This window comes from Rattus norvegicus, chromosome 19, assembly GCF_021556685.1.
Source record: "Rattus norvegicus strain SHRSP/BbbUtx chromosome 19, alternate assembly SHRSP_T2T, whole genome shotgun sequence".
NCBI classification, from domain to species: domain Eukaryota; kingdom Metazoa; phylum Chordata; class Mammalia; order Rodentia; family Muridae; genus Rattus; species Rattus norvegicus.
This window is the reverse complement of record NC_141552.1, coordinates 38094795-38122202: the sequence shown is the minus strand read 5'-3', so window position 1 is coordinate 38122202 and position 27408 is coordinate 38094795. Positions and strand designations below refer to the sequence as shown.

The following is a 27408-nucleotide window of genomic DNA, read 5'->3' as shown; positions in this document are numbered from 1 at the left end:
AGTTTAGGGAGGAACCTCAAGAGCATCCATAGTGAATGCAGCCTGCAGCTGTGAACACACTTTTCTTTTGGAGAGCAGGCCTGTGCAAGCCCAGGACCTAGGTGGGACAGTTCAAGCTGCCCTTTTTCCATGGCCAATCTGTGTTTGTATTGAGAAAGTATTTTTTTCCAGTTGACTGATTTCCAATTTATGGAATGGAACTGACTTACTCAGAGTGGGGTTGACTCAGAGAGTTAAAGTACAGAAGGAATAATCCAGAATGTCCGCAAAATGTTGCTGTCACCCCAGGGCTTTTAAAAGCTCAGCAGCTAGAGAAGCAATGTAGTCTTTGGTTATTCTCAAGCTTAGGTCCTCTAGTCATTCATTATAAGCTGACCATGACACAAAAAGAGTCATCTGTGTCAAAATAGAAGCTAGTTGTAACTAGATTCACCCCACACAATCACATTATTACTATATTTGAGGTTCTCAGGTATGATCTTAGAAACTGGAAGAGGCCTGGGTCTTGCTACACATAGTCATATTCTATGTCTTCACAACACAGTGTGATTTGTCCTGTTAATGCTACCTACAGCCTACAATACCTTGGATAATTTCTACTGACATCTGTGACATGAGTCGATAGTTCATGTCATCCTAACCTGAATAAACTGTCCTTAGAGTACAGTGTGGTATGAGGGGCCTTCTTTTCCTCTGAGATAGCAAAACATTTCCAGTCTTCAGACAAGTCTGTCAGCCATTGTCCAGTGCCTGTCTTGAGATGTCCACATTGTCAGCTGAGAGTCTTCATCCAGCCTGCCCTGTAATTCTGTAGAACATTAATAGGGTTCCAGCCCTAGGAATTAATTCAGTGTTCCAGTACTTGCCAAATATGCTCAAAACCTAGTTTCCACCCTAGCTCTGTGTGCTATACAGAAAGAAAATAACCCCATTGCACTTGAAGTTTAGCCTCCAACAGAAGGAGAGCCTGCACAGGGCCTTTAAGTAACTCTAAGCCCCAACTTCCCCACAGCTCCGTCCATCGATTCCATTATTGGTGTGTTTTCATTAATACTCACTTTCTTCTTGGTGTGCAAAGAATGTGCACCATGTCAGTAAAGTGTGTGTGTGTGTGTGTGTGTGTGTGTGTGTGTGTGTGTGTGTGTAGTCCCTAGTGAAAACTGTCGAGGTGCATGCAGACTCATGTTACTACTGTCTCATGGCACCTTGCAGGGAGTGCTGAAATGGTGGGCTACTTTAATACAGTCTAAAACGAGGCTGTGCATGGTTTGCAGTGATTGTGAAATCATCACCACTACAGAGAGCAGCATAAGCTTCATTCATTCCATGCTGCTGTTACCAAAGTGAGGCAAAGCCTCATCCCATAGAGAGTCTGGTAGGATTTGATGGCAGGAAATAAACTCAGGACTAAAATCAATCAGTTACAAACAGAGAGAATTAACACAAAGAGCCAAGCAAAGCAAGAGCGGTTATTTTTTGAGAAGATTCACATGAGAAACAAACCCTTTCTCAAACTAACAATACGCCACAGAGCCAATACCTAAATTACCAAATCAGAAATGAAAAGGGGGACGTAACAAAGGACACTGAGTGAATTCGACAATCATTAGGGCTTACTTCAGAGGCCTTTACTACAGAAAAGTGAAAAATCTATTTGATATTGGTTATTTTTCTACACAGATAACAAATACCAAGTTAAATGCAGATTTGTGAAGATAACTGAATAATTCTGATAAGACAATAGATACAGTCATTAAATGTTGCCACTCCAAAAATTAAAAAATAATAATAATCAGGGCCACATGGCTTTAATGCATCCTTTCTACCAGACTTTTAATGAAGACCTAATAACAATAGTGCTTCAATTATTCCACTGAATTCAAAGAACAGGAACATTGCCAAACTCCTTCCCTGAGTTTCTCCTTTTACCTAGAATTCCTGAGTCTGTTGCTTCTTCCATTGTCACCCCATCAATAGAACCATTTGAAATGGGATGTGATTGATGTCTGGAGCCTCATTCTTTCTCTTGACCTCCATGCAGTGTCCAGAAGGCACGTCTGTTCTCATGGACATGGTTTCATTTCTTTTTGCTGCAGTAAGAGGAAAGCCAGCAGAGGAGGCAGGAGCTTACAAAGAATCAGTAGGATTCCTAGAACAGAAGCCATCCAGATCTCCATTCTCAGAAAACCCCTGGCTTGCTCTCATGTGACTGGGTCCTCAGACTCCAGCAGCCTTAGATGACACCAAGGAAAGCTATGCAGAGTCCTGGGTCCCCAGGTTCTTGACCTCCTGAGTGACAGCTGTAGACACCTCCTCCAGGGAATCCTTACAGCTGGTGACATCTGGACAAGGTGAACCAGATGCCAAAATGAGACATGGGAGAGAAATCCTAGACTGTTTGGAAGGAATCAGTTTTTGCTTTTGCTTCTGTCTCTGTGTGCCCTGCTGCTATGATGTTCATAGGGAGCTCTCATGCCAGTGGGTCTCCTCCTAATGTGTTTGTTGTTGCAGATGTCCTGGATGTTCTGGATCCCATCAGAACTCAGCCCATGCTCAGTCACGGAGGTCAACACCTTCCTGTCCATCAGGTCATGAGACCTGAGACAGCTGAGGTAACGGCAGTTGGCCTGGGTGAAGTGCTCACAGACTTGGACTCTCTTGCATGGTTGTGGCTTCAAGCAGATCAGTTTGTGGCTGTCTCCTTTGTAGTAACTTTTGCAGGAGAAAAGCATCCCTTTGTACTAGGAAGATGGCCGGCTCCTCTTGGTGAAGCCCAGAAAGCTCATGATTCTTCAGGACCTGGAAGCTCTGTTCCTAAAAACTTGGTGTGGATATTTGCAGAGGTTTCTCTGGGATTTTGCATAATGACTCTGTCCCAGAAGTTTGAGCTTGCAGAGGCTTGGGCAATCTGTAGCATGGTCCCTGGATGCACTTGAGATTGAAGCCACAGGCTTCAGTAGTAGCCACCACCTACAGCGTGATCCCTGCCTGATCTCCAGTCCCCAATAGGAATAAGCAGTCTTGCCCAGCAGCTCATAGAGCTCTGCCTCTGGAGCCTGATCCTACTCTGCAGTTCCTTTAAGGTCATGCGGCCCCTGTGGGTCCACAGGATCTTGGTGATGAAACAGTCTGCCCCAGGATCCCCCATGGTGCACTATGGCTGCAGCTGCTCAGGCTTGTGAGCTGGACTCTGCTTCGTGGAGAAAGGAAACTGGAAAAGGGGATAACACATGAAATGGAAATGAAGAAAATAACCAGTAAAAATTAAAAGAATTAAAGTCATCATCTCAGGAGAATGAGTGGGAAGCCAGGGCCTTAAGGAGGCAGGTTCTCCACAACAATGCATGCTGGGTTCCAGCCTGGACATGAGGTGCCCTGAGCTTGGGACTGCCAGGCTCCTACTGGGAAGAGAGCTTTCTTCTTCATTTCCGTAAGTCTCTCTAGTTTTCTTCTAAGGCTTTCATCTCATCATTCACTTTCCCAATGACCTTTTATGACAAGCCATTATGGTTAAGAAGAATTAAGTAAGGGCTCATTGAGCTGTTGGTAGTTGCAGGTCTGGGGGAAGCCCTGGACAGAGAGATCTTGCCTGCCAGGGGTGGGATGTGCATGGTGGAGGGACTAGTGGAGTGTCATTGGCCTCAGTATGCACAGGCTTGGGGCTGGTGCCTGGCTGCCTGGTGCGCCTCTGTTGCCACTTGGCCTGGGTCCCACTGTGGATGACCATGGTGGTTGCTGGCCAGTTGTGCTTGCTCTATGTGTCCTCCGGGCTTTTGGCAGGGCTGACCACAGCCTTGAACAGGAACAACTGCTGACAAAGTGGGCCAGAAATCGGAGGATCATGGGAGCATCTTCAACTTCCCCCTCCCCAAGCACTGGCAGTTGCAGCTGGAGGACAAGCCACTGTGAGTTTCCCCACTCTTCACATCCAGGCAGGGGTTCTGCGCCACCAGGAGAGCAAGGGCAAGCACTGCTGCCACCAGTCCCACATGCGCAAGGCCTATTTGCTGGCTGGCAGGGCTTCACTTTGCTCTGCCTGGCTCTGCTTTGCCTTGCTCTGCCCTGTGGGCTCTCACTTCTTTGGCCAAAGACTGTTGAGATCCCGGCTTGCCTCACCTTTCAATAGGCGCCTCTGTGAAGTGAGGAGAACCAAAGGGACAGAAGGCTGACCTGGCCCTGGAGACTTGAGTCTCCCCCTCCACCAAAGTGCTTTCCTCAGTTCTCCACTCCAGTTTTAGTTTGCAGGGATCCCAGCAGGTGGCAGGCTTTGCTGAGCCTCCCCTGTGAGCCTGGGACAGTGGTGGGACTTATGGTTGTGGGAAGTCTTTCAGGGAGATGCAGGCTTTCTCAAACTCTCCGACCATCCATCCAGTGCCCTCCCTGGTTCCCATGCCCTGTGTTTGTTGGGAAGTCACTATTTGCCGTCCTGTGTGACTTTCCCTGCAGAGTGTGGTCTCCTGCAGGAGATATTCTCACATGCTTCTTTAAAAGCACCTGCTCCTCAGATCAGGATCAGCTGTGAAAACAGGCTTCTCCATGTCAGGGTGAGAGCTACCCCTCCCAGCTCAGAGCTGCAAGACCATAGCATCCTCAGGCCCCAGTGCTGGCCTGGTCCCATGGAGGAGTTAGAGGAAAGCTTCCCTTCTGAGAAGTGACTTAACACAGGAGGTTCACAAGTGACAGTCAACCCCCAATTATTTCTTCCAGGAGAAAGCATCCACTCTCCATTTTAAACAGTGTAGGCTCTCACATGGTCCAGTTCTGTGATTGGGGAAGATTTTCTGGAGCTTACTTGGCAAGTCAGAGTGGGGCTACATTCTTTTTTTTTTTTCTTTATTAACTTGAGTATTTATTTACATTTTGATTGTATTCTCTTTCCCGGTTTCCGGGCCAACATCCTCCTAACCCCCCTCTTCTATATGGCTGTTCCCCTCCCCACCCTCCCCCTATTACCACCCTCCCCCCAACAATCACGTTCTCTGGGGGTTCAATCTTGGCAGGACCAAGGACTTCCCCTTCCACTGGTGCTCTTACTAGGCTATACATTGCTACCTATGAGGTTGGAGCCCAGGGTCAGTCCATGTATAGTCTTTAGGTAGTGGCTGAGTCCCTGGAAGCTCTGGTTGCTTGGCATTGTTGTACATATGGGGTCTCAGGCCCCTTCAAGCTCTTCCAGTTCTTTCTCTGATTCCTTCAACTGGGGTCCCATTCTCAGTTCAGTGGTTTGCTGCTGCCATTCGCCTCTGTATTTGCTGTATTCTGGCTGTGTCTCTCAGGAGCGATCTACATCCGGCTCCTGTCAGCCTGCACTTCTTGGCTTCATCCATCTTATCTAGTTTGGTGGCTGTATATGTATGGGCCACTTGTGGGGCAGGCTCTGAATGGGTGTTCCTTCTGCCTCTGTTTTAAACTTTGCCTCCCTATTCCCTGCCAAGGGTATTCTTGTTCCTCTTTTAAAGAAGGAGTGAAGCATTCGCTTTTTGGTCATCCTTCTTGAGTTTCATGTGTTCTGTGCATCTAGGGTAATTCAAGCATTTGGGCTAATAGCCACTTATCAATGAGTGCATACCATGTGTGTTTTTCTGTGATTGGGTTACCTCACTCTGGGTGATATTTTCCAGTTCCATCCATTTGCCTATGAATTTCATAAAATCATTGTTTTTGATAGCTGAGTAATATTCCATTGTGTAGATGTACCACATTTTCTGTTTCCATTCCTCTGTTGGGTTCTTTCCAGCTTCTGGCTATTATAAATAAGGCTGCTATGAACATAGTGGAGCATGTGTCTTTTTTATATGTTGGGGAATCTTTTGGGTATATGCCCAAGAGAGGTATAGCTGGGTCCTCAGGTAGTTCAATGTCCAATTTTCTGAGGAACCTCCAGAATTTCCATGATTTCCAGAATGGTTGTACCAGTCTGCAATCCCACCAACAATGGAGGAGTGTTTCTCTTTCTCCACATCCTCACCAGCATTTGCTGTCACCTGAGTTTTTGATCTTAGCCATTCTCACTGGTGTGAGGTGAAATCTCCGGGTTGTTTTGATTTGCATTTCCCTTATGACTAAAGATGTTGAACATTTCTTTAGGTGTTTCTCAGCCATTTGGCATTCCTCAGCTGTGAATCCTTTGTTTACCTCTGAACTCCATTTTTTTAATAGGGTTATTTGACTCCCTGCGGTCTAACTTCTTGAGTTCTTTGTATATTTTGGATATAAGCCCTCGATCTGTTGTAGAATTGGTAAAGATCTTTTCCCAATCTGTTGGTGGGGCTACATTCTTTTTTTTTTTTTTTTCTTTTCGGAGCTGGGGACCGAACCCAGGGCCTTGCGCTTGCTAGGCAAGCGCTCTACCACTGAGCTAAATCCCCAACCCCTACATTCTTAATCCATACTCATTCACACAACAGAACATCTTCCTCCCCACCCACGAGGCCTTGACTTGAACCCAGGTCCTTCCAGGACCAACGGACCTGAGAGAACAGATTGCAGCACAAGAGAGAAAAGAAGCCAGAATAGTTTAAACTGGAGAAAACCCTCATATAGGCCATTTACCAACTTTAGGGGTTGTGCATATTGTGGACTTCAGAATCTTAAGGTCAGATTTTTCTGATTACACCTTATAGGTGAAGCTGAAGTCTACTGAGGGTGGGATCATTCCAGGTAGGGAGGGGATCTGACTCTGCAGGCCTGGCCACCCTCTGCATTCTCCCAAAAATAATTTTTAGTCAGCTGTAAATCTGAAGTGAAATTTGTTTTTTGTCAACTCAAACGGTTGACATTTCAAGTCTCACACACCATGTGAGAGACACACATTTATCCACAGGGGATTTGAACTTACTTCTATAGAAATGACTGTGGGCCAACAGAGGGAAAACATTCTTGCCTTTAGCATTCTGTCTGTATCAGAGACTACATGGACTGGCTTCCTGGACAGACATGTCCAAGCAGACAGACATTGTAATGAGGGAAAATTTAGGCAAGAAATGACCTGGGGACAGTGATTTCAGATTGTGCCTTTAGCCAGGAATCTCTGTTGTCATTAAGGCAAGCAGTCTTGGGCCTGCCAGTATTTCAGGGCTCTTACAACTGCTCCAGGTACTTCTGAGGTGAAAGCCTTTCATTAAAAAAAAAGTTTATAGAGCAATATTTCTCAACCTGTGGGTGGCAACTGCTTCACAGAGATTGCATATCAGATACCTTGTACATTTATGAAGTAGGAATGAAATAATTTTATGGAGGGGATCATCACAGTATGAAGAGCTGTATTAAAGGGTTCCAGCACTGGTAATGTTGAGACCACTGCCATAGAAGCTGACACATGGGAGCAGACTCCTCAGATGAGTAGAGACACACAGCAAGGGATACTCTGTCACACCCTAGAACCCAGAGGCAGAATCTACCCCAGAAGTCTGTGGGGTCACCTTGTCTTAAATTCTCCCAGGGTCAAGAATAGCATTGATCATCTCAGGAGAGTCAGCTTGCACAGCCCACATCAGGCCCATGGCTTCCCTTTACAGAGAAGGATGTGGGTCTAAGTGACAGCCAGTGAGACTGATGGGACCCTGATACTCATTTGTTTGAGCTGTGGTTTCTTCACATGTAAAATGGAGGTGTTTCTGCTGAATTGGGTTGTTGTGGAGATTAACAGAACATACAACCTGCTCAGTGTCTGCCTGGCATGGAACCTGCTGGTTAAATGGAAGCTGTCGATGATGATGAAGTTAAAAGTAGAATTTCTAGCCAGATAGTGTTAGTTGCGGGGCGCCATACAAGTGTTCTAAGCATTTTCTGATTCTAAGACCGCCTCGCATTACAACCTAAGGCTCTTGATTTAAATTTTAAAAAAAGAATAAATATAAAATACCAATATGAAAAAATCATAATCAGAATTGAGCTAATTCCTGTGAAGTCATTTAGCTTTACATTTTCTGCTTCTATATTCCAGGCATCTAGAGTAGCACTATCCGAGATCCTAAAGCCTTCTATTATGGTGCTACCCATTCATTCCTCTCTCCTTGAGGACTTCTCAGGTGACTTACCAGAATCAGATGGCTTTTAAGATTGTTCCCATCAGGTGTGACCTCTTTGTCCATGGGCCTTGCCCAAAGCTGCAGGGCCAACCTGTTGTTTTACAATCCAAAATTCCAGACATTAATTTTACCAATGAAGTTTCAGGAGTCAGATGCTGAAGTCAAGTAAAGCTCCCAACTGTCTTTCCTGATTCACTGACCTCCCAGAAGAAGAGCATTCCTGTTCCCTCTGAACACTTTCTTAAAAATCCTTTAACTCAAAAACTTTCCATTGGTTTAGTTATCTAGATTTCCTTTCACGTTGTGTCTTGATCTGCTGGACCTAAGTGCACTTTTTACCTTTGCCATAAATGTGTGTGGTAGGTCAGCCATACCGTAATTAAGTCCATGTTTACATGAATAAACAACTCTTGCTTTAAATGTCTGTGCCATGGCCCTGCTATACCACACACTAGTTTTTCAGTAAATAATACATTCTTGGACATCACAGTGTGATCAAATATTTTGTAACATGACTTAGTAACGTTCCTTCGATTTTATAAATCAATTTCTTTGACAAGGATTCTGGGTGTTGTCTGTCGGGTCTGAGTGCATCATCTTGGGAATCCCAAGGAACATCAAACTTGGGCTTTTGAAACTGTTGCATATGGCCAAAATGTTGCATTTGGTGGAGCAAAAACCACCCAGGAATCTACTAATACTTGACACACATTAATTCACCTGCCTTTTTCATATAGTTTATGGCAAGAGGTCACCATTCTTGACCTTGTTTCATTATAAAACGTGGTACTAAATGTAAGAGTTGGGGTCAAGGAGATCACCCCACAAATCACAAAATACCCATCTCAGATAACCATGTATGGTTTATTGAATACAAATATCCATGAATTTCAGGACAGAATTAAAAGTCCAAACATAAGGATAATAGAATAGAAGAGAATTTAGATTTCCAGTTCACAGGTCCAGTAAGCATATTCAGTAAATCATAGCAGAAAACATCCATAAGGTAAAGGAAGAAAAGGCCATGAAGGTACAACAAGCCTACAGAATGCCAATTTAATCATACCAGAAACAATTCCTCAATTAACATAATAATTAAAATACTGAATGCACAGATCAAAGAATGATCATTAAAAGGGGTAAGGTATAAATAACCAGTAACAAATAAGTTCAGACCTATCTGAATTACACCAGACTTCTCAACAGAGACTCCAAAACCCAGAAAATCTTGGGCAGATACCCAGCATAATTCTCAACCACCATAAATGGAGAAACCAAAATATTTCATGACAAAACCAAATTTAAACAATATTTTTCTCTAAGAAAGCATAACAGAGGATTGTAGTAGGGAAACTCCAAGACAATGAGCTAAACTATACCCAAGAAAAATGAAGAAATAAATCATCTCTGAATAATTTCAAAAAATGAAGCACACAATCACCATTTCACCCATAACCAGAAAAAGAAGAGAAAGCAGCAACCATTGGTCTTTAATATCTAACCAGACCTTCTGTCACCAATCCCCCAGCTCCTAGGGAATGGCCAGCCAAAGTATATACAGGGTCTATGGTTCTAGGTAACTGTGTAGAAGAGGACTGATTTAAGTGACATCCATGTGGCGGGAGGCCATTGACTATGCTGAGGCCTGTTGCCCACCAAAAGTAGATGCTGGAGTTGTAAGGTGGGAATGGATATGTGTAGGTGGGGGAGCACTGTCATATAGGCAAAGCTGAGCAGAAATGGGATGTAAGATATGATGAGGGGAGTCTGGAAAGTGGGACAACACTTGAAATATAAATAAATAAAATAACCAATTAATAAAAAAATAGCCAAAAATAAAATAAAGGTAAAAGAAAACTTACACCAAAACAAAACAAAAGAAATCCCTGTGGTGGATTGGCCTAATTCTGCTTGTATTTTAATGCTAATTTGTGGAACTCAAGACTGGTTACCTCCAAAAGCTGACCCTGCTCCCAGTTAGTTGTGATTATAAAGAAGCCAACAGCCAACAGCTGCACAGCAGAGAGATGGGGGAGGTGAGTTTCTGAGGGCTTTGCTAGAGAGGATCATGAGGAGGGAAGAAGGAAGAAGAAGCTGCCAGAGAATAAAGGAAGAACGTGTGTGATGGAGAGGAGAGAGGAAGAGGACAGCAGCCATGGTTAAGGGAGAGGAGAGCCTGGTCCTGAGGGCTGTCCAAGGGGAACAAAGAGCAGCCAAGATGCTACACAGCCAGTAAGAGTTGAGCGTTATTGTTTGGAAAATAGATCTGATACCATGGAGGGCAGGCAGCTGCCCAGCTACTGTGCTGATTAAGGCATATGATGAATAAATTTACAAAATATGTATAACCAGTAAGACAGCTCTGTAGAGGATCCTAAAAGGAATACTTTAGTTTGAAGAGAAGGATAAAATACCAGAGGAAACAGGAAATAATTTAACAAAACTAGAACAGTCAATCAAAAGAAGCCAATAAAAACCACAAAAATTAACAAAATTAAATACATAGGTTTAAATAATATTTGCATATCACTAAACTCAATTCCCCAGTGAACAGACATTATTTAGCCAGAAACAGGATCACCATCATGAGAGATGTAGAGGATATACTAGGGAAACAGACCTAAGACACAGGTCCCTATAGCAATTCTATGCAGTTTCTCTATCCAGCTGACAGAATAGATTTCAAACCAATCCTGTCCAGAAGATGTAAGGACATTCATTTCATACTTTGCAATTACCAAAAGATACTACAATTCTAAATCTATACATATTAAACACAGCAGTCACAAATTTAAATATATAATTATCAGATAGATCTGAAATTACCCATTAGCTATAATAGTGGTTGTGATTGTTTTTAATAGTCTATTCTGACCACTTGGCAGATCACATGCAAATAAACAAAAGAGGAGGAGCAGAATTCAGTGACATCATCAGTCAAATGGACCTAACAAACTACACTGAACTATACATATATTTTCTATCAACCTGTGGATCTGTCTCCAAAATTGACCACGGATTAGGACACAGAACAGCCCTCAGGAAAGATAAGAAAGCTGAAGTAGTGTCATGCATTCTAAGCACAAAGGAATCAAACTGGTATCACACAATAGAAAGTGCAGTCAGTACACACTCTCTTGGAAGGTCAGCAACACAAACAACACACTACTGAAAGGGCCAAGGGAGAAACACATAAGGAAAAATTAAAATTCCTAGAAATGAGTGACAATGAAAACACAACCACCACAGATCTATGCGATACAACATAGTTTTAGGAATTATGTTGCAGTCAGCAAAGCCAGAGCAGTGGACCCATCTAATCCCTTTGTCATGCATCAGAAGTAGAGAATGTGGAGTGTGCCCTGTTGGGTTAATGCCTTGAACTGGCTCACCACATTCCCAACTTCCCTTTGCAATGATAACATATTTTTGGCATTACACATTGGATGTATGCAATTTGCCTTTTGATTTCATAGGGGAATAATTAAGGGACTTCCTGGAGTGTCGAAAAGCACTGTGGATAAACTGTGTAGAGACTGAAAGACTTCAGGGGTTTTAGAAGCTGAGCTAATGTATTTTTATTATGATATGTTTAAGAACCTATGGGGAATTGGGAGTGGAATATGGTGATTTGAATGATAATGGCCCCCATAAACTCACATATATGAATGTTTGTTGCTGGTTAGTGGAAATATTCGGGAAGAATTATAAGATACGGATTTGTTGGAGGAGTGTATGGGATTGGGCTTTGAGGTTTCCAAATTCAACACCATCTATAGTTAACACTAACTTTCTCTGTCTCCGACTTGCACATAAGATGTAAGCTCTCAGCCAGTTCTCTAGAAACATGGTGTCCTACCTGCTGCCGTGTACCCCAGCATAATATTCATAGACTCATGATCCTTGAAACTGTAAGCTGAAATAAACTCTTTCTTCTACAAGTTCCCTTGCTCATGGTGTCTCTTCACAGCATAAAAAAGAAACTAAGATTGGAAGGAACAGTTAAGTGAAAAATTTCTCAATAATATCCTGGAAAATAAAATTCAGACATTTACCAAAAGTGTCAGGTACCGTGATCAAGCTGGCTTGACTGCAGAGGTGCAAGAATGTTTCAACAAATACAAATGAATAAACAATCCACCACAGAAAACCAAGAACAGGAAACAGATGATCACTGCAGTAGAGGCAGACAATCTCTTTGGCAAAATCCCACAGTGATTAATGCAAAAGTCCTGGAGAATCTGGGATATGGAGAAGACATACCTTAGGCAATATGCAAGGCCAACAGCATCCTAACTGGAGGAAATCATAATGGATTTCCACTAAAATCAGGAATAAGTCACAGATGTTCATTCTTTTCATCTAATTCAACTAGTATGTGAAGTCTTATCCAAACAATATGACAATAGAGAGATGGAAAGGCATGTTAATATGAAAGAAAGCAGTCAGAGCATTCTCATTTGCAGGCGATATGATCCATATATAAAGACCACTACGAAACCACTGGCAAACTCCTATGGCTCATGGACACATTCACTAAAATCACAGTAAAATCAATAGAACTCCTGTATACCAACAATAAATATGATGAAAGAAGCCAAGAAATCAAACCCATTCAGAATAAAAATCTTGTAATATCTAAGGAAGTAAAGACTTGTTAAAATGAAATCATTAGGAAAAATAAAAAAACTGAAGAAACCAGAAAATGAAGAGACCTCTCATTTTCATGTATCAGTATGGTTTACATTATTATATTGAATCCTACCAGAGTCATCTACAGGTTTAAATCCATCCCATTATAATCCCAATACAGAGCTTCATGGGAATGAAAAAAAAAATCTCAGAACTCACATGAAAGCACAACTGAGCAGGGCAGTCAGACACTGCTAACTAATAAGACAGTAAAGCACTGCGGGAGGCATCACCTTTAATGATTTCACCTTCATTTTGGGGAATAGTAAAAAAGAAAAACCAGCGTGTTAATATCATGAGAGCAGACACAGTGCCTAATGGAATAAAATTGAAGAGTCTGATATTGGCCTATGTTCTTATCAGCATTTGGGTTTTGAGAAAAAGGAAAACAAACAAAACAAAAAACTCACAACCACCCCTCCCACCACCACACACAAGTGCAGTTTTCAACCTGTGGGTTGCAACCCCTTCAGGGAACAATCACATATGAGACATACTTTATACATGATATTTACATTACAATTCAAAACAGTAGCCACCTTACATTTATGACTTAACAATGAAATAATTTGGTAGTTGGGGTTGGTTACCACAATGTGAAGAACTGTATTCCTTGAGTTGTTCTTGGTCATAGTATTTTTCTGCAGTAACAGAAATGTGACTAATATATAAACTGGTACCGAAGTGAGTGGAGATGTTTGTGAGGAATCTCTTGTTTTTTTGGAGGAGGGTGGGAGAGTTTGGATTGGGAAAACTGTTGAATTATTTAAGGAGATCTTAACAGTTCTTTTAGTTTGCCACATAGGAGGCATAAGTATTGTGAGTCTGTGCAAAATAGAGCCTCTCTGATGAAACTTCAAAGGATGGCAGGAACTCTATTGGTGACTGGATTAGAAGCAATTGCTATAATTTTGGCAAACAATCTATCTCTTTTCTGCCTGTTTACTAAGAAGTGACCTGAAGATAAATAAAAAGCTAATTGACTAATTGTTTTGAGCAAACTTCAAGGGGTAGATATCCGGTGACCTTCCTCAAATGGTAGGAATGTGTTTGTATTTTCCATTGTTAATGTAGCCAGGACTTCAGTTAATCCCTCCACATTCAGGGTCTGGACGCATAGGAAACTGCAAGATCTCCCAGGATTTGGAAAATATCCCAATTGTTGTAAGGTCCCCAAAACATGTTGTCACCCCATACACATTGGGAAGCAACTTAAAGGAACATGACCCCCTCATTCTCAAGAGGAAGGGTGGGTGGGTGGTTATTTGTCTGCTGTGGGCTGTAGATGTTTATTGCCAGTTAGGGGATTGGTTGCAAGTTCTTACTGGCCATGGTCAGTGAGGAAACAGTAAAGGAAATTCGAATCAGGGATGTCTTTCTTCCTTTCTCTTTCTCTCCTCAATTCTCTGTCTAATGTTGTGGGAAATCAGGAGAAGGGACTAAAATGACAAAAATCATAGATCACTGTATCTCTATTTATACTAGAAAGCAATACCAAGTCTCAAATATTTTAGGATGGCATGGATTTTTGAATGATGATAGAATTTAAAATTGTACTTGCATAAATGATTCAATTCATTTTTAAGATATAAGCATATGCAACTTATTCACAATGCAGTGTAAAATTCTAATTTTATAAAATTACTACTGTACACTGCCATGGATAATAAAGGAATTCAAGCTACTACTTTCCAACTATAAATAATCAGTCTTCCAGTCATGTTAGGTACTGCTTTAGTTAGGTACAGAAATAAGCTTTATTTAACTTCCTGTGTATGTTTTTAAAGTTAAGTAGGAAGTAAATCCCTTGGGAAAAAAAGCCACATTTGTTCACTGAGATAGACATTACATACAAAGGTGGTTCTCAAATCCTTTAGAGATCTGAAGAATCTGCCATTTCAGATGTCCTAATAGTTAAAGGCTTTTCACAGTGGGAGAGATCTCAACTCCTGGTAGTGTCCCCAATCTATTCTGAAAAAGATGATGGGCTCTAAAGAACCATTGGGTGAAATACTACCCACTTACCTCTACTGCTGCCAGAAAGCTGTCCAGGCTGTGCAGAAGTTGATCATGGGGAAGTCTGTTGTCCCAGTTTTTGGAAAAAAAAAAATAGGATAGTCCTTCAAGTGACCTGCTTCAAAGGATTGTTGTTAGAGCTCCTGGCCCAGTGAGTTGAAGGTGGATGCCACAGTGACACAGGAATATTTGCTGACTGACTGTCAGGGTAGCCAACAATTTCTGTCATTTCTTTAGATTTGGAAGCTGTTTGCTCTGATTTTCGTTTTACTCAGGCAACGTTTCTCCTCCTCAGATCTTGGATGGGGTTGAAGATTAGATAGTTTAGTCTTAACCTTTTCTTGTTATGAGAATCAGAAAAACAAACTTGTTCACCATCGTGCAGAAATGTGACAGCCAGGAACCTGGACAGGAACAGGGTGGACATGGGAGGCTCAGAAAGCAGGGCTCGATGGACAGTCCACAGCAGCATCAAAACTCCTGCGATAACTGCTCTGGCACCATAAGTCCTGAGAGAGGATGGGGATGCCAGGAGAGTGTGCGTGGTCTGACCACTGCCTGGGACTTTTAAAAGCTTGTACCACCCCCGAGCACATAGAAGAGCTTGAGCAGAAAGAGGCCGATGCCCAGAAGCCGCTGCTGTGGTAGGAGGCAGTTATGGCGGTTGGAGGTGGGGGTAGAGGCAGAGGAGGGATGGGAGAAGACCGAGGAGTTTCCCTAAAAGACAAGAACAGACACCATCCTTACTACTCCAGAACCCAGGCCAATCCCACCTCACCCCTAAAATGCCCAGTCCACTGCCAAACCTCCCCACACCAAGTATTCACAGCTTCATCCCCACTGTGCTTATTTCTTATTTTTTTAAACTTCTTATTTATTCTCTGTGAACCTCACATCCTGCCGCTCAACTCCATTCATCTGCCCTCCCCTCAGGTCTGCACTTCACCCTTGCATCCTGCTCTAAATCAGAGCAAAAATAATCTTCGTGTAGAAGCTGAATAAAGAAAAAGAAAAAAAAAGAAAATTTGTACGCAAAAAATGTGTAAAAATTTAAGGATGAAAGACATAAACGCTTAAATTGTTTGGAATTAATGAAAGTACATTTGGTCTCAGAAGACTTATTATGGTTAATAAATGCAAGTTATGATAGATAAGGGATACAAAGCTTAAAAAGTGATAGAAAATGATTTAGGTACAAAATTTTAGACTAATATAATTTAGATAATGAAGTACCTTCTCCAATTTTGCAAAATACGAACGGACAGAATATTGTGACAGTAATTCTTACCTGATGCATCTCATAAGTTTTCTTATTTTATCTAGCTTATTAATGTTAAATTAAAGGTATTTCTTGGAGTAAAAGGGGAAATGCTGAGGTGACCTCCCTTTGTACTAAGGTGTGTCAACTTTCAATTGTTAGTTCTGTACTGGCAGTGAGCTAAGTGCTGGCAGGATTTCTCTTGTCATTTCTATGTCCCATCATCAGCTTTGCTATTTTGTGGATGTTTGTCCTTCTCACCAGCTCAACACAAGCTAAGAGATGTATCAGGTGTTGTCTCACTGCCGATTGGATGTAATAAAGATCTGATGGCCAAGAGCTGCGTCAGGAAGTATGTGGGCAGAACTTCCGGGCATAGAGAGGGACATAGGCAGAGGCAAGCTGAAGCAGGAGATTCAGAATAGACATGGGCAGGAAGAGATATGGAACAGACCACGGCAGAGGGGTAAAGAGCTAAGCAGCAGGTGGGTCTCAATGGTAGAAGAATAGGGTTAAATTTTAGAGAAGATGAGGGACTGCCCAGTGAAAGGCCTAAGATTCAAACTATGTTCGAATTTTCCATGTCCCATTTACATCTCAGGCAGCTCTGTGAAAATAGTACACAATACAGTATTAACATGGCTTTGAGCCTGTGGTTTGGTTACTTTTGGTCACTGTTCCTCAAGACTGCAGGAGAAGGAACAACACACAGGGCAAATACATGAAAACCATGTGCAGCTTAGAGTGGAAAAGATCACTAAGAAGTTTAATGTCACAGCAAAGTCATGTGCTGAAGAGGAGGGTGACATAGTTAAGGAGATGAATGTTATTAACGATAAGCCTCCTGCCTCTGTACTGTAGAGATGTGGAAGGTGTCCTCAAGGCAAGACTCTTACCAATTAAAGTTCCAACTTGGAAAAGGGAGCTCAATAGATTTCGTGCTCCTACAAAGCAAGTGCATAGGGAAGCTGCTGCAGTTGTCATCCAAGCAGGCAGCTGACAGGTCAGTGCACCTCATGTGGCACGGAATTTGGAGGAAAAAAGATTTTAAGATTCAGGATGACATGAACAGGACCAGGCGACTCTCGCATTTATGTTTTTATTATTTGAGGCTTGAATTAGAATGATACTCATAGTCTGATGTTTTTTAGTTTTCTTTCATTATTTTATCTACACTTCCAATTTATCTCCCACTCCATGTTCCTCTACATGACCCCCTCTTCTGTCCCCCACACCCTCTCCCTATGAGATTGCTCCTCCACCCACCAATTCACTCCCACCTCAGTGGCCTAAGTTCCAATATCATGGTTCATGAAGCTTCCTCAGAAACAAGGTTCTCCCGTCCCAGTGATCCCAGATAAGCTGGTCCTCTGCTACATATCTACCTGGAGACATGGGCACACCCTGATTCTTTTATTAGTTACCTTAGTTAAGGTGTCTCTTCACAGCAATAGAGCAGTGACTGACAGGCTTAAATTCACTTTGCATCCCAATTGCTGTCCTTTCTCTTGTTACTTCTCTCCCACAGTTCCTCCCCAATGTCCTCACACCATCTCCTCTGAGAGTAGAGGAATATCCCTCAGAGTGTGCCTCCACCAAGACACATCAAGTTTTTGTAGGGCTGGTGCATCTTCTCCCACTGAGGCCAGGGAAGACACCTGAGTTAGGGTATCAGATTTCACAGACAGGCAAACCTTTGGGGATAGCCTCGGCTCCAGTTACTTACAACAGTGTATGTAATACTGTATTAAACTTAGTAAGGTTTACTTACCTTCACCTAGCAACTCATCCTGAGAAACAGTGTTCTGGCCTGATGCTTTTGTTTTCAGCCCTATCTTCCTCTTTCTTCTGTGCTTACCACTGTAACACAGGAGAAGCTTCTAATATTAATGTTGCCAGATCTTTCCAGTCTTGGGGGATAATTCTATTCTGAGTTGTATATGGATTTAATATCTTCTTTACGTATGATGAATATATACTTCAGGAAAGGACTGCTTCCTTGTTTCTATTAAGATCTAATATGACGAAAGGATTCTGATTAATATTCCAGAATCTTAGGCCACCATGTTGGTATGTCATCACTCACTGAAGTGAGGTTAATTTTATAACACCTTTTGGCCACCCACTTTCAATGTCATTATGTGGTATTGCCTTAGGCTCTTTTCTACATTCCCCTGGCTTTGGCTGAGTATATGTTTGAGGTCTCTCTGTGACTGTGCAAAGAAGTAAGAGCTAGGACTGGGCCACAAAATAAGAAAGTACTTGTTCATCGAAAAACAAAAACAAAAAACAAACAACCAAAAAAAGCTCTAGGGTTAAATATCGGTGCTAGTGCTGAACTGCACTGCCAGAAGGTATTTTTTTTAAGTAAATAACACTATCTTGGGGCTGATAATATGATAAAATATCCTGCAACATAAGTTTGCAATGTTACCTGCATTTTATAAATCAAGTCTGACCACCGTTTTGGTTGTTTCCAATCATGTCTGAGTGCATCATCCCGGGAACCCCAAAGAAAATCAGAAATGGGTTCTTGAAGCTGTTGCACAGGGCCAGTATAGACCTGAATATTATAGAGGACACCTTGATTCTTAACACAAGGGATCATTTCTCCATCCCTCTTGTCACATAATTTATGACAAGATGTCACCTTTCCTAACCTTAGCTTCTTTTCCTAAGTGCTGCTGAAGGGAAGATTTGGTGTCAAGAGGTCTGGACTCAAACCACAGGAACACTGAATTCATTTAAATAGGTGTAGTTTATTGAATGCACACACCAATACAGTTCAACCAGAGCAACAGCTCACAACTGTGTCCTGGACATTGCTAGGCCCAGCTCATTGCAAAATCCACATGGGCTAAAGCACAAGTGCTGGAAATGCTGCTGTCTATGGGCCCTGACTCGGGTCATTTTACACATAATTGTTCCTATTTTCCTTGAATCTAATGGGTCCTATGCGAAGCTCATAGTTGGGGAACTTGTTAAGATTAACAAACCTCATAACATACAGAACATAACAGGGTATGTGACCAGCACCACACAGTTCAGTGTCAGGTTTTTTTTTTTTTCTTTTGTTAGTTTGTTTGTTGGCATCCATGATGTGGAGGCGTATTACAGAACAATAGGAAAGAGCTGGCTGCTGTGTAACAAATTTGCTGCTATTAAGGTAGGTATGGGGGCAAGACTTCAGCAGTAGCCCTTAAGATGGGAAGGAGATGATGTGTTTGATACCTGAAAGGAGCTGCCTCAGCTGTGTTTCTCTGCCTGCTCAGTGCCCATTCACCATCACTCTGTCCCTGAAGAGGAACTCAAGGTCTGCCCCCTGCTGCCTGTGAGCCAGGACGAGGCACAGAAAGGCAAGGCCACAGCACTGGTTTCCAATTCCTCAGTAATGCTGGATTTCCAATAATGTACTTGTATACACAAACACAGTGTGGTAAGTTACAATAGATACTAATCATTTCTCACATACAGCAGCAGCTGATTGACTACAACTAATTCTATTTAAAAAAAAAAAAGAAACCTGGCTCTTGTGGAAATATACAAAGAAATATCTACGATGGTGGGCAATGAATTCTGCCATGGACTGAACTCAGAAAGGTGGGGTTGTGAGAAAGATGCATGGTCAAATAGCCCACCAGGTTCACATTGTGTCAACTTGATTTAATCTAAGGACAAAGAAGTGGAGTGTCTCTGATGGCTTCCTTCTAACCCCTTGAAAGGATCCCTGTGTATTGGCCTCAGTACATCACACTTCTTGCTGGGGCAACAACACTCAAGGAAGCTTGAGATTGTCATAGGCACAGTGTTATGCTACATATACAGAGTAGATAATACTACGATGTTCAGATGATGATATCCATTTGTATGCACTCTTAAGGTGAACCTAAGGAAAGAGAGTTCAAGGTCCTTAGAATAGAAAGATCAGTCCCAGTTTTTTTTCTACCATTCCAAACTGAACGACTGGTAGGGAGAGAATGGTAGATAATCGCGAATTGGTGGATGATGCTTTGAATGAAGGGTGGGTTTCTGTGCTGGTTTTAGACAGGGTCTCAAGTATCACAAGTTGCCCTCTCCCTGGCAGGCCAGGTTCACTTTGAGCTCAGATAAACCTGCTTCCACTTTCCAATAGATAGTCTGACAAGAGTGGCCTCCAAGGACTGTGAGGACAGCATTAGCCTTTGACAGTTGAGGTGTGTAACCCACAACTATAGTTTTAGCCACGATTTCCCATGTCTACCAGCTATTTCAGATTGTTGCTGTTCTATGCCTGACAATCAAGGACACAGAAAAATAACCTGATAGAGAGCAAGGACATGGTAATCACATCCTTACCTCTTCTGTACGTTCTGGATGAGGTTTGTTAAAATTCCAATATTGCAAAAAGCTTTATATAGGGCCCATCACATCAAGGGTCACTATGCACTGTTTTATCTAAAATGTCTAATCAGAACTGACCACCAGATAACACTTCCTGCAGTCCTCATATGAGAAGCTTGAGATTTTGTTTTGACTTTTTCTTTTCTCTGTCTTTCTTATTTTTTGCTATATAAATTGAGAGAAAGATAGTTAGGGCCATGAATTTGCCCCCAAAATTTGAACTATGGATGTGATCAATCAGTGTTAGTGTGTGCATTCTATAAAGTATTCATTTTTCACTATGATAGATGCTTTTGTGTTTGGTGTGGTGGCCATTTCCCAGAGTTCAGGTGCTGGGACCTTGCTCTATCCACTTAATGATGTTTATAGCCTTATTTTAGACGTTTATCTGCACCCCCTATATCTCTTGACTATTTTATTTTTCTGGTAGAAGCTCATGAGATATCTTACTCAGGCCTGTGAGCAGTGCTCCTTTGGCGACATTGGTGCAGAGAGGAGAACCCCACAAGCAGCATGAGGTTCCCTTCATTGGTGGCTCCAATATTTCACTTTCCTCTGCCAACTGGTCTCCACACTTTTCCTAGCACCTTAAAGACGTCAACTCTTTCTCCTAAGGAATATTCTGGCAATTGTCCATTGCTAAGCACATGACTTCATGAGTGTTCCCCTAACACACACCCATGTTGTAACCTACCATGCAGACTATTTCTTGATGTGATTTAAAGCACCTGTACATAATGAGACAAGAGAAATTTTGACTGCATATTCAAATTGGTGTGAAATCTCAGGAATTTTTAATGGCTAACAATAGTGAATGAGGACAATTTGAGTTAGGATGAGACATTTTTAGGGCAAGATATGGAAGGAAACATTCATTTAGATGCATAGGAATTACTAAGGTTTTTTATAATCAAGCCTTGAGGAAAATTTGGCTTTGGAAGCAGGAGATGCTCAGTGACTCTGTCCCATGAAAGTCTCCTGGAAAGGGCACCTCTGCCTATGCTCAATACAGGGAGATCATTAGCAGGGAGGCAAAGTCTGCTCCCCATGACATCAGCTGTCCCTTCTTGGACATTCTATTGTCTCCTAGAGAGTTCTGGCATCCTCTGTGATGTCACCAGTGTTGTAGTGACAACCAGTGCCCTAGTTTCTCTCAGTCTGAGTCTGGCAGTTACAAGCTAAGACATGTTTTCCCGTCTTCGCAAGCGTTTTGGGAGGGGGAACGTCGATTGTGGAGAGACTAGGGTGAAGGAATCTAGCCTTTCGTCTCAAAGTAATGATGGACAAAGACAGCGCTTCTGGGGAATGTGGAGTAAGTTCTGGGCAGTGTATTTTGAGCTTCCTGTCAGGGTGGCTGCAGGGTTAAGCTGACCTTTCTAGCAATGGCCCACAACAACTGGAACATCTGAAAAGGAATTGAATTTCCATGAATATCACAATTCCTGAAAGTCAGGATTTCAGAACTTTAGTTTCCCCATCCCCACAGGGAGAATATGGTAAGGCCAATCCTATTATCCTGTGAATTTCTGGCCTTTCCTTTTACAGTGCATTTGTTATGTTACATTGATATAATAACACCATGAGGAGTCATGGAGGGTCCACCTTTTCTGAGTTTAGACAGGGCAGCAATGTATTTCACTATCATTGCTTCTTTAAACACAGTGGATATCTGACAGAGTAACAGGGAGAGAATTGTGCTCCAGGCAATAACCTTATGTTCTTAGACCTCCTCTGATTTCTTCTAACTGGCAGGGTCATCATTAGCTTTATATATTAGAGGTTGTGTGTTACACACATTTTTCTAAAATAGCAAAACTGTTTGGAACATGTGGACCAAGATTCAGCCTGTAACCTATTGGAACTTCTGGGGCATTTGTTATTTCATATGCGGGATTTGATAAATCTGTTGAACATGTCCTTCCTGGAAATGTGTTTTAAATCCAAAGTAGTTGGCCTAGAGTATCAAGGTAAGACATCTGAGTGTCTCCAGTCACTCAAGTTTTGTGGATGGTGAATTTATGGTGAGTTCTGAAACCACAGCAGTGAGGGTCCTGAAATAAAGCTGTACCCTGTTCAGCTGATAATAATCCTGGAGAAGCCATCTCCGTGGTTCATGTAAGCACGTGATATCCAGCATAGGGAACACCTGGCTGCTTACATCTCTTGGTCTCTATAGAGTAGTGGGAGAACTGAGATCCCCTGAGGAGGTCTCTTAAGCATAGGCCAATTGCCTAGCAATGACACTGGGTTCTAGGCTTGTTCTATTTAGGCCTCACTGTGGTCTATGTACACTCTATGCATTCTCCCCATGCATTTTCACTTGTGCTCTTCTACCTACAGATGCTGGGAGAGAAACATCATCCCCTGAAACTACCCTAAGCGAGAAGCAGGCCAAGAAGGAAAAGGAGAGGCTGATTAAAGAGCTGCAGCTCATTACCGAGGAGAGAAATGACCTGAGAGATCGCCTGAGGTTTCTGACAGAGAGATCTATGAAAAACAGGTATGAATTGCTCCAAACGTTCTTGTTTCATTCCTGGGTCTGCAAGGTCACCTTCATCTCATCCTATTAAGGTTTTGGGTTCTAGAAAGCTGTGCCTCCCTAACCACCATGTGCTAAACCTCACCTCCCATATAGAGGAGATTCAGAACCTGACCCTTCCTGAGGAGCGAGATGGACAATGGACTCATCTGCCTCCATTTATTGAAAAGCAGGATTTTCAGGGATAAAGTCAGGGAGAGTGAGTTCCCAGTGTGCATTTGCAAAGCCCTTGACAGCTGGTGGCTTTGCAAGATTGTAATTGCAGTGAGTTTATGATGAGTCTCTGTACGTGCTAGGCAGGTGACTGAGTGCTGGAAGATCCAGGCAGCAGCCTGAGGGTCCTGGTCCTAAACTGTTCATCTCAATGCTTGACTAGAAGTTCTCAGGCTCAGGCCTGTTTGTTATTGTCTGTGTGTCTTGCCCTCTGAGACAGCAATGGTGCATGCATTTCTCCTGGTTCTCACAGTGCTCTCTGTTTCCATATTTGTCTTTCTCTTTCTCTGACTCTGTTTACATTTCTCTTTTATTTGTGGGTGTGTCTCAGTCTGTGAGTCTGTGTGTGCATACATCCAAATGCATATGCACAACTTTTATATGTTTATATTTCCCTCCACACTTGGAATCTAGGGGTCTATGTCTTAGCCTGAATATTTACCTGTAACACTTTCATGGTCATGTGAATGCTTTGTTCTGGGAGCCCCACTGTCAACAGCACAGTTCTTTGCCTATGTGGCCACGTTTGTCTGTACATTTGTATTCCTTGTGCAGATTATAATTTTGGGTTGATATATGGTCTGTTATCAGGACAGGAAAAAAGAAATCACAGGATTCTGGGTGTGTTGGGTTTGGGGGAGCATGGAGAGGTGTGGCCTAGGCCCTTGATAGCTCAACTGGCTTGACTGCAGATTTCCTCTTGATTGAACAAAGGGAGCCAGGGAACCCTCCATCTGGATGCTGAGATTCTGGTGTCCTGGACGCAGAAAAACACGTTTCTGAAGCTGAAGAATATCCAATATGTAGAATTCAGAAGGTGTCCTTCCAGGACTGGGGTAGTACAGGACCCACCCTGAGTTCATATATTTCTAAATGCTGATGTTCATTGTATTCTATCATTTGGGGCCAGGCCACACTTCAGGGCAAATCCATATTATGAAGACCTGGAGAGAATGGAGGAGGCAGTCATGTCAATTCTGCACAACTTAGAGATGGAGAACAGTGAGATCCATGAGAACAACCATAAGCTGAAGAAGGAGATTACCTTCTCTAGGTAAGTCCTGGTCAGAAAGGCTATCACCTGTGGAATGGCCATTTCTGACTTTCTTTGTTCTGGATTGGACGGTCTTCAGCTCTGGTTCTATCTCTTGTGCTGTTTACACATCAGTGTGCCAGGGTCATTAGGACTCAGTTTTCAGTTCCATAAAAGACTGTTACTCATCCCAGGATTGTCTAGGCATCTTCAGAAGGCTCTAGATAGAACAGTACTGATTGAGGTCATCAGAAGGTTATTAGGCTGACCTGGGCCTCTGGGGTCACACCAGGTTTTACAACACTCAGTGCGTGGACCACATGGTTAGCATGACCTTCCCTTGGTTCTACTGACCTCTTTTGAGGGTGTTTGCCCACTCCTAATTGATGTAGCCCCCATGCATTGGGCTTTCATGGATAGTTGTAGATCCATGTTCTTTTTGAGAGATGTGGACACTAATTGGTGCTCAGGCCAAGCAAAGAATTTATTCTTCCCGGAATTAACTCTTTGTGGTTTGTGCAGCAGCATTATATGTATTGAGATGTATTCTATTAAGTCTTCATGGGTATCTGGGACCTGGTAGTGTTAGTGGCACTCGGGAGTAGGGATGGGAGAAAGGGGCAGCATGATCTTACTATGCAGACTGTATTTCCAGAAACCTGCTCAGCCAGCTCCTGATGGAGAACACATGTAGGAAAAAGTTGGTCCCACTGAAGCAGGAGAGCAAGGAGGTACATCTTGATTGTGCACTGAACCAGAAATATTTGGTTGACTTCAACAAGAAAGATAAAGACCAGCAACGTCCAGACCCACCATCATCAGGTACGGACGAGCAGCTGTTAGCTTAACAATATCTGATAAAATTTGCCAATTTGATACATCTTTGCTTTCTCCTACCACCTTTCTAATTTACACTCCCAACCAGCAATCACCTCATGTAATGGAATTGTTCATTGCTCTGCCTATGCACAAGTATTCTCGGAAGTTAACCACTTTTCAGAAACTGAATAATTTTGCAAGTATATTTTGCTGCTCTTTTTGAAGCTGCATTATAGAAATGGTGACAGATCAATAACATATCACATTATTGCATATCCATCCACGTGATAGATTGGATGCTATGTAGAGTTTTGAACAAGTTCTTGGTTCTTTGACAAATGACACTCTGTGGTCATGTGACTTCTTGTGTAGGAAGCACCTTTCCGGGATAAGAACCAAGTGCAAATGTCAAATTAGTACTTGTCATTGGCTTTAACCTTGGTGACATATGGACATCTCCTTTCTTCCTGCAACCCAATGAGGTTCCTTCCATTGCCCTGTTCTTGGTTTGCACTGGTATAAGTCTGGGTCCCATATTGGCAGCCCACATTACTGTGAGGCTCTCTGGAGATTTTGCCCTGCCCACAGATTTAGCAACAATGATATCAGTTAAAAGGTCCATGTTGACTGTCCAATAGAACTGAGGTGGTAGAAGGCAGCATTCTGACAGCTGGCTTGCATTTCCCCACCAAATCAGTGTCTGAAAAACTGCCTTCCTCTCCCAGGTCTCAGAAAGTGCAAGAGAGCTGGAATTGGACACACACCAGTAAGAGAGCTTCCTGAGGAATAAGTTGCTTTCTCAGGAGTCCCTGATGACAAACATCCTGAACGGTAACAACATTTTTTGGATGAGTATTCTTCCTCAGAGTTAATTTGTCATTTCTTATAGACCCTAAATTTATGTAACACTAAGCCAGTCTGACTGATTGAGGTCTTACTCACTTTCTTCTTCAGAAAACACCACTTGAGAGACAACTTGGGGGACTGCCTTTCATTATGTGTGCTAGAGGAGAAACAGCAATACATCTGTGCTTCTAAATGTTAAGAATATGCTGTTTAGAAATATTTTTGTTATGATTTTAATTGAAGTTTTCTTTTTGTTGTTTCATATTTATATGTTCTTGTTACTATTTTTCACTTTCAAATATTTTTACATATTTTTATTTATTCATTTTAATCCTGTTTTGTTGTAAAAATGTATTTGTTATGAATAAAAATTGAATTCTATCTCTTGACTCTTAAGACCATCATTCTTACTCAAGGGTTCTGTCCCCTCCTGTGGGCTTAGAACTGACAGCTATAGATGGATCTCTGCATGTTCCATGGAGCCTGAGCTAATAAGTGAATTCAAAGTCACCAATGGGTACCCAGTGTGACAGTGTCTTTTGTGAGGATAATGTGGCTGTTTCTCTGACACACACTTTATGATGTAATCACTGACATGCTTTACCCAATTGTTAGGGTCCATGTGGTTCTTCTGAGAGAGCACAGATGCTCTAACCTGTGAGTCATCACCACAGCTCCTGCAGGTGGCTTTTGTTATTCCACATGAGGTGCTGTATTAGGTGGACAGGATCACCTACAATTAAATAGAGAGATCTCAGGAGATGTGTACTCACAGGGAACTTACTGAGCCGTGCGTACTCAATGTGTTAGGTTGCCAGGCATCCCTACAGGGCTCTGGTGTTCCCACTGCTCATTGTGGGTCAGGATCATCCTCCAGCATCACTTAGTGTCCATATTAGAGCAGATCTTTCACCTATTATCAATGATGACCATATGAATTATGCACATTTGATAAAATACAGAATAGAAACTAGCTTCCTGTAGGCCAGATTGGCATAATGGGTTTTTTGATTGTTAGCAAGAAAATTATTTTTACCTGAGAAGTTTAGGGAAGAAGCTCAAGAGCATCCATAGTGAATGTAGCCTGCAACTGTGAACACAGGTTTCTTTTGGAGAGCAGGCCTGTGCAAGCCCAGAACCTAGGTGGGACAGTTCAAGCTACAGTTTTTCCATGGCTAATCTGTGATCGTATTGAGAATGTATTTTTTCCAGGTGACTGATTTCCAATTTATGGAATTGAACTAACTTACTGAGAGTGGAGGTGACTCAGAGAGTTAAAGTACAGAAGGACCAATCCAGAATGTCCACAAAAGCTTGCTGTCACCCCAGGGCTTTTAAAAGCTCAGCAGCTAGAGAAGCAATGTAGTATTTGGTTATTCTCATGCTTAGGTCTAGTCATTCATTATAAGCTGACCATGACACAAAAAGTGTCATCTGTGTCAAAATAGAAGCTAGTTGTAACTAGATTCACACCACACTATCACATTACTACCGTATTTGAGGTTCTCAGTTACTATCTAAGAACCTGGAAGAGGCTTGGGTCTTGCTACACAAACTCATGATTTATGTCTTCAGGACACTG

At 42.3% G+C, this 27408-nt stretch overlaps 1 protein-coding gene and 1 pseudogene across 3 annotated transcripts; one reads left to right on the top strand and one right to left on the bottom strand.

Annotated features, from left to right (window-relative positions):
* Nucleotides 1–1778: 1778 nt before the first annotated feature.
* On the bottom strand, nt 1779–3148 carry LOC134483317 (zinc finger CCCH-type antiviral protein 1-like; annotated as a pseudogene).
* Nucleotides 3149–3172: 24 nt separating this feature from the next.
* Nucleotides 3173–26214, top strand: Dlg5l15 (discs large MAGUK scaffold protein 5 like 15). 3 transcript variants are annotated; one of them, XM_087596643.1, is made up of 6 exons: nt 3173–3430; nt 22717–22876; nt 24039–24182; nt 24817–24983; nt 25706–25811; nt 25935–26214. In XM_087596643.1, the coding sequence occupies exons 2-5, from the start codon at nt 22866–22868 to the stop codon at nt 25768–25770; spliced, it is 387 nt and encodes a 128-aa protein (XP_087452769.1). In that variant the 5' UTR covers nt 3173–3430; nt 22717–22865; the 3' UTR covers nt 25771–25811; nt 25935–26214. The 3 variants fall into 3 exon arrangements, with proteins under 3 accessions (XP_087452769.1, XP_087452767.1, XP_087452768.1); XM_087596641.1 differs by lacking the exon at nt 3173–3430 and adding an exon at nt 3568–3905; XM_087596642.1 differs by lacking the exon at nt 3173–3430 and adding an exon at nt 21339–21688.
* The last annotated feature ends 1194 nt before the right edge of the window (nt 26215–27408 follow it).